General features: G+C 44.3%; 1 protein-coding gene across 2 annotated transcripts in view; it reads right to left on the bottom strand.

Annotated features, from left to right (window-relative positions):
* Positions 1-12,810, bottom strand: part of LOC147703742 (zymogen granule membrane protein 16-like) — a 203,889-nt gene that overhangs the window by 177,183 nt on the left and 13,896 nt on the right. The window contains exons 3-4 of one of the 2 annotated variants that reach the window (XM_086932076.1): positions 10,189-10,321; positions 4,694-5,115 (exon numbers count right to left, since the gene is read on the bottom strand). The exons of the other annotated variant lie outside the window; for it this stretch is intronic. Of the exons in view, the coding sequence (XP_086788202.1) occupies positions 4,770-5,115; positions 10,189-10,321 (479 nt within the window). The 3' untranslated portion in view covers positions 4,694-4,769. Of the gene's footprint in view, positions 1-4,693; positions 5,116-10,188; positions 10,322-12,810 lie in introns of those variants that run through there. 2 annotated transcript variants of the gene reach the window in all.

The following is a 12,810-nucleotide window of genomic DNA, read 5'->3' as shown; positions in this document are numbered from 1 at the left end:
AGCAATATGTACAGCTGGAAAACTGCTTCATAAATTGAAATCTCAATTACAGAGTACTAATGGGACATCGTAAAGCCTCACTGGTTGGAATCATTCATGCAAGTTGTGTATATCAGTTCACTCATTTTTTAAACATATTTTATTGGTTTCAGAGATAACATAAGAAAACAGCAAGATCTTCCATAGGAAAAATAGATAACACAACATTTGCTGGTGGGATCGTCATCTCAGTCCAACATATCTGATCACCAGGCCTTTTCTCGGACACAATCAGTAGTTCCCCATACAATTGGCTCCTAAGAGTCAGAGACGTCAAACATGCCTTCTCTAGAGAGCCCAGGGTTCCCTTATTGTTTCACTTAAAAATGTGCTGTTACAAGCTTTTTCCTTGATTCTGCAGAGGGTGGTAATGCCGAGGAGTGTGATATGCCTGTGATTCTCAGAAAAGGACAGGACTGGTTTTGCTGTGATGCATCAAAGGGGGTTGTCATTCTGATTCAGGGTGGGCGCTTTCTTTGCCACAGACCTTTTATTCAAAAGTAGAAAGCTGTACCTTTTTGAAAATTGAGAGGAGTTGTAAATTGTTGTGAGCATTCCTGTGATACAAATGATAGGTAAAGGCAGGGTATGTTGGACGATATTGCTGAAAAGTGAGCAGCACTGTGAGTGGCTCTGTCTGTGTGTGTGAGTGGCTCTGTGTGTGTGTGTGTGTGAGTGGCTCTGTCTGTGTGTGTGAGTGGCTCTGTCTGTGTGTGTGAGTGGCTCTGTCTGTGTGTGTGAGTGGCTCTGTCTGTGTGTGTGAGTGGCTCTGTCTGTGTGTGTGAGTGGCTCTGTCTGTGTGTGTGAGTGGCTCTGTCTGTGTGTGTGAGTGGCTCTGTCTGTGTGTGTGAGTGGCTCTGTATGGGTGTGTGAGTGGCTCTGTATGGGTGTGTGAGTGGCTCTGTATGGGTGTGTGAGTGGCTCTGTATGGGTGTGTGAGTGGCTCTGTATGGGTGTGTGAGTGGCTCTGTATGTGTGTGTGAGTGGCTCTGTTAGAACCGGCTGTCTCTAGTTGGCAGAGGTATGCACTTCTGACAAATAGGGACACACCTTTTCTAGTCAGGGCAAGGGGATCACACCCTTCGATAACCCCTGCTCACCCCCTTGGTAGCTTGGCAGAGCAGACAGGCTTATCTCAGAGGCTGTGTGTTAAGCATTTATGACCACATACAGTAATAAAGTGAATACACTACAAATGGACACGACACAGTAGTATTATAAAAATAAGTATTTTTATATAAGGCTTAGCACAAGACCAAATAACGACAAAAATGTACACAATCTTAATAAATACTCTGGGAAGGGAAAGGGATAGTTCAAAGGTAGTTTCTTCTTTAGCACAAAAGTCTTTAGTATCAAAGCAAATCTTCTTCTTGGCAATACAGTTCTTAGCAACAGGGTAACCCACACGGGGGCTACACGACGTCGAGGCAAAGTTAATCCAAAGGTTCGGCGTCGACCGCGAGGAGCGCTACGTCGAGCCCGGAGTCACACGGACCCTCAACAACACAGTACCTTTAGGAAAATGAAGCACACGATGATCAGCGGCGTCGAGCAATCCGGCGTCGCGTCTTCGGTGTCGATCAGGCCTCAGCAGGCGTCGTCGTCGATGGTGCGGTTGCACAGAGTGAGCAGCGCTCACGGCGTCGAGAGGGCACACAGTTGATGCGAAAAGCAGCGGTGCAGACACGAGGTCCCTTGGAGCTAGAGCCGTACTCCCACTCACTAGCGTTGCTGCTGGCGTCGGTCGGGCCCGGCGGCCGGTCGTCGAGGAAGCGAGACACTGGGGCCATTACCCACTGCGTCGAGCTGGATTCGGCGACGTCCGTCGGCGTCGAGATTGCTGGTTCTTTCAGAGGTGCTGGATTCACGATTCCAGCAAATAGCACTTTAGCAGATGAAGTCCTTTAGCCCTGTGACTTCACCAGGAGACTGGCACTCTTCCAGTCCTTGGATATTTTCTTAGCAAGCGTGAGAGTACACACACAGTTCCTCTCTCCTGGTTCCTTGGCAAAAATAAAGAAGCACTGCAGGATTCCCCCCAGCAAACAGCACACTGGCAGAAGGGGTAGGCAAGTCCTCAGATCAGCAGGCCTCTTGTCCTTGGTTACAGGGTTCCTTGTCAGAAGTGATCTAAATTCTTGGTTCAGGGGTCCTTCTCTCATACCCCTTTCCGGCTTTGATCCCTTTGTCCATGCCGGGGATTTCCCAACATCCTGGGTCTGTTGTGGGTGGAGCCAGGCAAAAGCACCTGGCCTATTCACTGAGCAGGGCTGGGTCCTCAGACGCCCAGCAGGAGGTGGAGCCAGCATTGACACTGGCAGGAGCAGAGCTATTGGCCTCCTGGCAGGAGGTGGGGCTAGGATCGTCCATGGCAGGCACAGAGCCATCAGCCGCTTGGCAGGAGGTGGAGCCAGCATTGTATCAGGCAGGGCAGGCTATCAACAACTACTCTCCCCCTACTCTCAACGCAAATGTCCCACTCATCCCACACTGACTCATCCAGACCTGTGGAGCCACCCAGCTCCTGTCACACACACGCAAGACCAGCAGAAACCAGATATGGTTAGACAAGAAAATAGACACTTTCTAAAAGTGCTATTTTCAAACCCGGAGTCCAAAAACCATCCATACCAACGGATGCGTAATTAAACCCCGAGTTCAGGGATACCAAACTCGACATTGCACCATGCTCCCCGAGCCAGCTAGGATCATAGCCTTAATAATCCCGGCGGCCCATTCTAACTAATGGAGAGCAGGCTACCTCGCAATAGTGAAGAACGAAGATGGCTGTAATTCACTATTAGGACATGCCAACTTGGTCAGGCGTGTCCTACCATAGACTTACAATGCACCCTGCCCGTGGGCCTACCATAGGGGTGACTAACATGAAGTCAAGGGAAGGTTTGAGGGGCTGGCAAGTAGGTATACTTGCGCAGCCTGCGTGACAGCACTAAGCTGCACGTGGGTCTCGCAATGACCGACCCGTAGACATTCTTTTACGAGGCCGCTCCTGTGGGTGGCACAACACGTGCTACAAGCCCACAAGCTGCATTTGTATTTACAAGCCCCGGCACTCCTGGTGCACTTAGACTAAGGACTGACAGTAAACCAAATAAGCCAAACATGGATACCATAGATACATCAATTTAACATAGGGAGCACTTGCGCTGTGGCACTGATCAGCAGTGACACCGCGCCCAAAGCATATACCAGCAAAACATCGTAAAACAGTGGAGGCAAAACAGAAAAAATGGAGGAGAGACTCAAGCCAATGATGTCAGGTCTAACAGGCTCTGTATGGGTGTGTGAGTGGCTCTGTATGGGTGTGTGAATGGCTCTGTCTGTGTGGGAGTGGCTCTGTCTGTGTGGGAGTGGCTCTGTCTGTGTGTGAGTGGCTCTGTCTGTGTGTGAGTGGCTCTGTCTGTGTGTGAGTGGCTCTGTCTGTGTGTGAGTGGCTCTGTCTGTGTGAGTGGCTCTGTGTGTGTGTGTGAGTGGCTCTGTGTGTGTGTGTGTGTGTGAGTGGCTCTGTGTGTGTGTGTGAGTGGCTCTGTGTGTGTGTGTGTGAGTGGCTCTGTGTGTGTGTGTGAGTGGCTCTGTGTGTGTGTGAGTGGCTCTGTCTGTGTGCGTGGCTCTGTCTGTGTGCGTAGCTCTGTCTCTGTGCATGGCTCTCTGTGTGTGTGCGTGGCTCTGTCTGTGTGCGCGGCTCTGTGTCCCCGAATACTCTCTAGTACTCTCTAATGCTAACCTATTGCCATTGTAAATGACAATACCATTTATTTATGTTTAAAAAAAAATGAAAAAAAAATGTCATGAGCAATGCCAATAGCTCTACCTTTCATAATGCCGAGACCATTGCATTGTAAATGCTTGTTAGGAATCCGTACGGGGTGTTGCATTTTACTAGTCTCCCACTCAGCAGGTTTTTTTATTTGTAATACTTTAGAGGGGTAAATATGCCAGTAGCTTGATTACCAAACACTTACCCTAAAGGGCTATCTGAATATGTCAGATGACTTTAGAACATCACTTACCAGTCTGCAGCTTTCACAATTCCCAAATATCTAATTGTCCAGGAAAAAGGCTAAAGATTTAATAGGTCAAGGAATTGAAATACCTTCCCACTTCACACCTGATACAGTTGCCACCTTTCTCAGGAACAAATTCCAGACAATTTGTTTTTTGGGTTACTATACTGGAAGGTTCAAGTACTGGTAAGTGAAAAATGTGGTAAATTCTCAGTAATATTTTGTGTTGTGGGAATTATTCCTCTGCTTGTTTCAATAAACATAGAGATATCATTTAAACAGTCCTCAAGTTCTGAAGTGATTTCTTCATATGTTTGAAGGTTTGCATTTCAAAATGTAAAAAATACCAGAATTCACTGCTTGTTTCATGTTTTTACTGGCATAGATATAAAAATATAGACCAGGCTGAGATATCATTTAAACAGTCCTCAAGTTCTGAAGTGATTTCTTCATATGTTTGAAGGTTTGCATTTCAAAATGTAAAAAATACCAGAATTCACTGCTTGTTTCATGTTTTTACTGGCATAGATATAAAAATATAGACCAGGCTGCTAAAAAAAGGCCGGTTTGTAATCTTACATGCGACCCGCACCACACATAAAAGAAAGAGATCAAGCAGAGACCGGTTGCTCATGTTGAGCTTTATTGCTTTTTCTCCATAGGTAACCATATAATTAAGAGGATACTGGGATATTTTCCAACCTATGATCCCTGAATCTGGGCCAGGCCATTGCCATTGGAGACATAGCCTTGAGGCTTATCCCAGTGGAATCCTATGCTCGTGATGTAGGAGCCTGAATAGCGCCCGCTTATGTAGCGCAGAACGGTGTTGCTGTGGAGTGGGAAGAGGTTAAAGCAAGTGCCAGAGGGCTGGCCGAAACGGAACATACGGCCCTGGTTGGTCAGGAAAATCAGCTCATTAATGTAGGTACTGTACTTCCCGGAAGCTTGTGTGATGTGTTCACCATAGTTGAGCGTGACCTCCAGGTAAGAACTTGAGGTGCTGCCGTACACCTGGCTCCAACTGCTTCCAAACCGTATTTGGATTCTGGAGAAAGAGCAAGACAAAGAACAGAAAACATTATTGTCTGTCCAGCATTGAAAATTTACAGAGCTCATAGCTAAACAAGTGGCCTATGAGCGCTTTCTGAAATTTTACAAAATATGACCACTTAGGAGGGCAGCTTTTTTTTATAGTCACTTATTAAAAGCATTGAACTCACCATGAGGTCAAATCTCAGACAGACCAGGAAGAGAGGACCAAGAGTAATACAAATTACAGGCACTGAATCGACGCTCTAGCCCCTTATCAACCTTTCTCATCACAGTCTTTACTATATCAGGGACTAGCGAGCAGGTAAAGTTCTTTTAGGGTTGGGAGTAATGTACTAGTACTACCCACCCTTAAATTGTAATGAGAACAAAACAAAACAAAATTTCATTTTGAAACAGATTACAAAGTCCCAGCTTCATACTCACTTTGAGACATTGTCTCAGCATATAGCCTGTAGTTAGATATGAACGTAAGGTGGAAGCATGAATATTAGTGGACAAGGTCAGTGCAAGGATAGCAAACATTGTATGTTACAGGGCTGGCTGCCTCCATAATGATTAGGGCTGTGTTCAAGTCCCTTGGAAGTAGGTTCCGCTTTGGTGTTTCCAAAGAGCAATATTAGCTATCAACCTACACCTTTTCAGGTTTTTGTGCATAAATCCTGCTTTGCATGTACCTACTGTGCAGTACTTGGTGAACAGCACCACACTGGCCTAAGGTATTTTTTTATAACACATCTATGGTTGTGGTTCTTTACTGGGCACCCTTGTGCAATGAATTAAAGCAGCTTTTTATCATGATCTGTTACCTCTGGTACATCCATAGGTCAACCAGAGGAAAATTATTTTCCCATATCAAATCCATGATCCAAGTCAAGATAATAAAAAAACTAACACGATAATAAAGTAAGGCAGGGCAGTAATTAGAAAGAGGGTTTACCTTGAATCCAAAGCCTAACAGGTGTACAAAAAATGTCTTCACACCGATCACAATGTTCTCAGTGAAGGGCAGTCCTGTGCAATATGTAATAGATCACCTGCCCTTGGTTGACATCTTAGACCTAACTCTTCCATTCTTTTGAATCCAGAAATTTTTTACAGCATGTGTTGGGGAATGGACATATGTGCTTATCCTCAGATTAACAGGTACTAATACATAGTTCAACCAGCTCAGAGACATCTTTCCAAATATCTTTGCTGATTTGCACTCCCATACTGTTACACCATCTTTCTCTCATCAAGCTCAAGCCTACCAGACTTGTATCCATAAATGCTCCCTAGCATGAGTAGAAACCCCCTGACATGCCAGGAAACCTCTCTCCAATTGGATGGAGGATGGTTCCAAAATATTCTAACATTTTTTGCTGCAAGTCCTTTTCATCCTCTCTCCCTCTGAAATTTCAATTACTTTTTAGTTATTCCTTCTGCTGAGATTCTCAAGGTCCTCCATTTTCTGTTGGTATTTCGCGTGTAGGGAATCTGGTGATTTTGCACTTTTTCACCTTTTTCCAGTACCATCTACACCTGCACTACTCAGAAATGCCCAACTTTTCATTCATATAGACTGCCTTCTCTCTACCTGATGGAAACGGCCTGTATTTCTCAAAAAGCTTTCAGTAACTTACCCATGTAACCGTGCATCTCCTCCTTCAAAAACATTACAGGATTAGTCAGGAAAATAGCAGTGATTCTCACAATACTTGATTTCCGGCCTTGTTATCCAAGAATGTGAGGGTAGCCTTGCACTGTTCACACACCCCTAAATTCAGAGCTGTCCATACCATTGCTCTCTGAGAGATTATGTTTGCTCCCATTCTCTGGTATCTCCTTCTGCCTTACACCCATGACTCTGAACAGCTGATAATTGCCTTGCAATGCTACTTCATTCCAGATCTCCCAATACAACTTTCAGGTGAACTCCTAGCCCAAGATCTCCAATCTTCTTGTAATTTAATAGAGCTTCAGTAGCTGTGCGAACACAGGGGTACCTTGCTCACACATTGGAGAGGAGGGGAGATACTGAGAAGATTGTAGGGAAGATCAAGTGGAGAAAGTGTAAAGTAAAGTTCTCTAGCCTCAAATATGTACTGCACCACCACTGCAAGAGACCTTTATTGTCATACTTATTGTCAGACTGGAGCTTTCCTGGGTGGCAAATGTGGATTATGGCCTTTTCTCTTTAGGCTCTACTTTAGGGCTGTTCACTTCTGTTATCTTGAAGGGTTTCCTGCAGTCAGGTGTGATCAGGAATGTCCGCTCCTCCAGTGGCTTAGGTGTGGCCTAAGATATTTAGCATTCATGCTTCTAATATTCAGATTGTGTTCTTTGCTGTATACAGGTATCTAATTCAAGTTTACTTTGGTAAGATTTAGTAAAATGATTGGATGAAAATGTTGCACTTAGCTGGGCATTCCACTACGCGCCCTCATTATGAGCTGTCATTTATGTGTGGGAATACTATGGCCTTTTCGCATTTATCTTCAATCCTGAATCTGGCCTTCATGAGTTTTTGCCCTCAGACTGGGGGTAACCATGCAGTCCTTTCCCCCAATTCCAGGGACACAGTTTCCCAGTTCTAGAGACATATTTGCCATTATTTACCATCTGCTCTGAGCACATGGTAAATGTCAGCAGGGTTGCCAGTGTGATCTGCGGATAGGGAGCTCTGCTCAAAGTCGATTGAGAGTCCCTATTAAACAATGGTGTTACCCAGTAACAAGCAGAACCTGGGGACTATATCATTAAACAAACAGTGGTTCTGCCACAACACACCACTCAATTAATTCTTCTGTTCCCCCACAAAACGTAGGATTACACTGAATTTCCATCACCCAATTTGCCTAAACACATATTCCATCAAAACATTGCAAACTAATCCTAATATTGACCTCCTATTTTAAAGATTGGTTTCTACTCTGTTGGGAGCTACTAATGAGCCCCACTAAGAAGTCTTGCCTACTTGTGGAATTTACAGAGGTACCTTAAAGCCTATACACAGGCTAAATTTGTTTTCCTTTTTCCTGATGAAGACCCGATTAAATGTTTATCAATCTTCACGATACTAGAAGGGTCAAAACGTTGACGCTCATTTAATGAAGTGTTAGTCCATCCTGACCGGGAAACAACCTTTACAACGCAGTCTTACATCGCACTACCTTTACATAGCAGTCATTACATCGCAACATATTTTACATTGTATGTCATTACAACGCAGCCAGTACATTGCATGTCACTACAACGCATGTCATTACAACGCATGTCACGACAACGCAGGCATTACATCGCAAGTCATTACAACGCATACCATTACAATGCATTTTACCCTTACACTTTCCGACACTTACCCTACTGTTGCTCTCACTGGAGTTAGAATAGTAATTTTTACCCCTACACTATCCAACATTTACCCTGCTGTTGCACTCACTGGAGTTAGAGTAGTAATTTTTACCCCTACACTATTCAACACGTTCCCTACTGTTGCACTCACTGGAGTTAGAATAGTAATTATTACCCCTATACTATCCAACACTTACCTTAAATGCAATGTAATGGTATGCATTGTAATGATATGCGTTGTAAAGGTATAATGTGATGTAATGGAATGCGTTGTAAAGGTAGTTTCTGAAAATGTGATTTAATGGCATGCGATGTAAAAGAATGCATTGTAAAGGATGTTGCGATGTAAAAACTGCGTTGTAAAGGCATGCATTGTAAATGATGTGTTGTAACATCATACATTCTCCTGACCATTACAGCCAAAAAGGAATATACTCTTAGGCCATTTTGAGACATTATGATGTCACGCTCTATTTATATGTAATTGTTTGTGATGTAAATATTCATGTATGTATTGCAATATGTGGTGATAGATGTACAATTCACGTTCCTTTGTCTATGTTCCATTTAATTAGTGTATATACCCTGCGTTTTTTTAAAATTTATATATGATATGTCTTGTTTTCGAAGAAACATGATTTTTTGGAACTTATAAACTTTAAATTTAATGTCAATATTACGATTAGTTTGTATTTTTTTGATGGAATATGTGTTTAGGCAAATTGTTTGATGGACATTCAATGTAATCCCACGGTTTTTGGGGGGATTAGTTGTGTGAAGTGTGTTGAGGCAGACCCACTGTTCGTTTAATGACAAAGTCGATTGAGAGGCATATTCTCAATCCTCTGTGCAGATTAAAATTATATATTTGCTCACCTTTGTTCTAGAATTGATGGAGACAGAAAGAACAACAGAAGAACTTCCTGGATGATGTGGAGGTGAGAATGCAGACACAAACCTTCAAGTCAAAGCTAAAATAAACTTAATTGCCCTTCCTCCATCCCTAGAGTATCTAATGGAGGTATTTGGTAAAACACTAGAAAATGAATGTCTTTGGAAAAGTAAAGCAGCAACAGGATTTTGGTTAATCGGTCCGATGGTGGCATTTGTTAGATCTGAGGATAAGCGATAGAGCCAAGGCTTACACATGGATTTCCTATAGGCCTGTGGTTAGATAGGCAAAAAATTATGAAATACTTAAAAATCTAATAGCTGCTGATTGGTCATTTAGAGAGGAGACTTCTGATCTGCTTTGAAAATCTGTGCTCTATCAATTAGACAATAAGGATGCAATAAAATTCTAAGGGATTACCAACCTCTGCTCAAGACCACGGCAGAAATAATGTCCCTTGGTGAGCAAGTGATTTTCAGTAAGGAGAAATGACAGCAACCCATTTTAGCCTGGACCAAGAAAATGAATAACTCGGGATGCTACAACACAAACCACCAGCTTGACACCATGTACAAGGGCAACCAAGGGAATAACATGCTCCACCTCTACTAATATCTGCCTTAACAAAGGGAACTGTAGCCTCATGTTTCTAAGAGGAAAGAAGTTCCGACCATATGTTTTGGTAATTGGTTGATGATTCCCAAAGAAGCAAACTATAAATACCACTTAATCATACAACAAAGATCAAGCAACATTTTTGAGGATGAACGTTGGGGTGGAGATGGTGCCATTGTGTATTTTTGGTAGTGGGATAGTAGTTTAAAATAACATGGTTCTTACCCTAAGATGTAACTGGTGCTCTCACGGATTCGCAGGCCTGTGATTGGCCCATTCGAGTGCTCACCAGAGGTAGTGAACGCAACACCAGATCCTCCTCCAAACTCCCCGCTGAATGAAGACAGGCGAGTCTTGACTGAAAGACAAACAGGAATAAAGGTGTCAACAGGTGTTAGCTGCCTTACTTCCTAAAGTTTTAGCACCACATAAGCGGAGGAAAAATTGCATCAGGGGACTGACGCAATATTTTACCACTGCAGAGACATTCAAATAGCCTTAACACATCCATTTGGTCTGACCTTTCCTAGTATTCACTCCCTTGGGAGTAGGTCTGTAGTAATATTAAGTTGAGGAGCACTGCACTTCATTTACTCAAGGCCGTGGTAAAAGAAGCTCTGCTGTTATTTTTCTCAATATTTCTCTTTGGTCCTATACACCTTTTCCCCTTTGAAAGCAGCCTGTCCGGTGCTTTGCTTCACTGAGTTCCTGCACCTTCAAGAGGCCACATGAGGCTATCTGTGGGTGATAGTGGTCATCTTTTCTGGCACAGGTCACCAAGATGAAGTGGTGGGGGCAGTCCCACTGCAAGTACCTGGAGAGAGAGAAGGTCTGTAGAGGTCTGTTCGAACCTGGAGATGAGCACTGCAGTGACAGGGATGGAAGCACGTGGTACACGGTTATGAAGCAACTTAGCATTGCAGAAGACTAAAGGAATGGAGCTGTTAGAGGAGACCTGAGGAATGGAAGACCTGGTAGAAGGGAAGCCCTGCAAGAACCTAGAGTGAAGGAACCCTGCACGAAGAGAGAGTGAAGGAAGCCCTGCAAGAACCTAGAGTGAAGGAAACCCTGAACGAAGAGAGAGTGAAGGAAGCTCTGCAAGAACCTAGAGTGAAGGAAACCCTGCACGAACCGAGAGTGAAGAAATCCCTGCATGAAGAGAGAGTGAAGGAAACTCTGCAAGAACCTAGAGGGAAGGAAACCCTGCATGAAGAGAGAGTGAAGCAAACCCTGCATGAAGAGAGAGTGAAGGAAACCCTGCAAGAACCTAGAGTGAAGGACACCCTGCATGAAGAGGGAGTGAATGAAACCCCACAAGAACCGAGAGTGAAGAAAGCCCTGCATGAAGAGAGAGTGAAGGAAACCCTGCAAGAACCTAGGGCGAAGGAAACCCTGCATGAAGAGAGAGTGAAGGAAACCCTGCAAGAACCTAGAGTGAAGAAACCCTGCATGAAGAGAGAGTGAAGAAAACCCTCCAAGAACCTAGAGTGAAGGAAACCCTGCAAGAACCTGGAGTGAAGGAAACCTTGCATGAAGAGAGAGTGAAGGAAACACTCCAAGAACCTAGAGTGAAGGAAACCCTGCAAGAACCTAGAATGAACGAAACCCTGCTTGAAGAGAGAGTGAAGAAGGAAACCCTGCAAGAACCTAGAGTGAAGAAACCCACAAGAACCTAGAGTGAAGGAAACCTTACATGAAGAGAGAGTGAAGGAAACCCTCCAAGAACCTACGGTGAAGGAAACCCTGCAAGAACCTAGAATGAACGAAACCCTGCTTTAAGAGAAAGTGAAGAAGGAACCCCTGCAAGAACCTAGAGGGAAGGAAACCCTGCATGAAGAGAGAGTGATGGAAACCCTCCAAGAACCTAGAGTGAAGGAAACCCTGCACGAAGAGAAAGTGAAGGAGCCCCTGCAAGAACCTAGAGTGAAGGAAACCCTGCTTGAAAGAGAGTGAAGGAAACCCTGCAAGAACCTAGAGTGAAGAAACCCTTCAGAACTAGAGTGAAGGAAACCCTGCATGAAGAGAGAGTGAAGGAAACCCTGCAAGAACCTAGAGTGAAGGAAACCCTGCATGAAGAGAGAGTGAAGGAAACCCTGCAAGAACCTAGAGTGAAGGAATCCACCCTGCGGAACTAGAGTGAAGGAACCCTGCATGAAGAGAGAGTGAAGGAAACTCTGTGAGGGTAGCCCTGCAACAACCTCAAGAGAGGGAAAACATGCAAAATGTAGAGACAGGAAAATCCTGACCGAACCTTGGGAAAGAAACCCGGCAAAGCCTAGAGCGAGACGGAAACCTTGCCATGAAATCTTTGCAAAAACCGAGAGAGAGGGAAACCCTGTAAAATCCTAGAACAAAGAAACCCTGGTAAGACCCTAGACAGGCAGAAACCTTCTGAGGTAAGCGTGTGAGAACCGAGAGAGAGAAGGATGCCCTGCACAACCTTACAGGAAGGAGGTATGACAGGATCCTGCATGGAGGCACACAGAGTAAGAGATAAGAAGGAAGGAAGAAAAAAGAGCAAGGTGATAAGAGTAAGGTAATAAAATTGAAAGAATAGTGAAACCGAAAAAAAAGACCATTGAATGGGGACATAGACTGAAAGGCAGCTATCACTGGTATCCCATTGGTTCTTATGCCCAGCCTGGCATCAAGTAGGTATCCCAGGCACTTGTTGCCCATCACTAACATCTTATTAGTACACCTAACATGTGACCTTGTTGTGTGGGAATTGGCAGTGTCGCTAGACCTAGGGCTGCGGGGGGGGCAGCAACACCCCCACATAACCTTTAAAAGTAACAATAAAGAGACCTTGTGTTGCAGCGTCTTATGTCATTTTAAAGACAGACT

The sequence above is a fragment of the Lissotriton vulgaris genome, chromosome 7, assembly GCF_964263255.1.
Source record: "Lissotriton vulgaris chromosome 7, aLisVul1.2, whole genome shotgun sequence".
NCBI lineage: Eukaryota > Metazoa > Chordata > Amphibia > Caudata > Salamandridae > Lissotriton > Lissotriton vulgaris.
The sequence above is the reverse complement of the archived record's forward strand: the minus strand, read 5'-3'. Positions and strand labels throughout refer to the sequence as shown.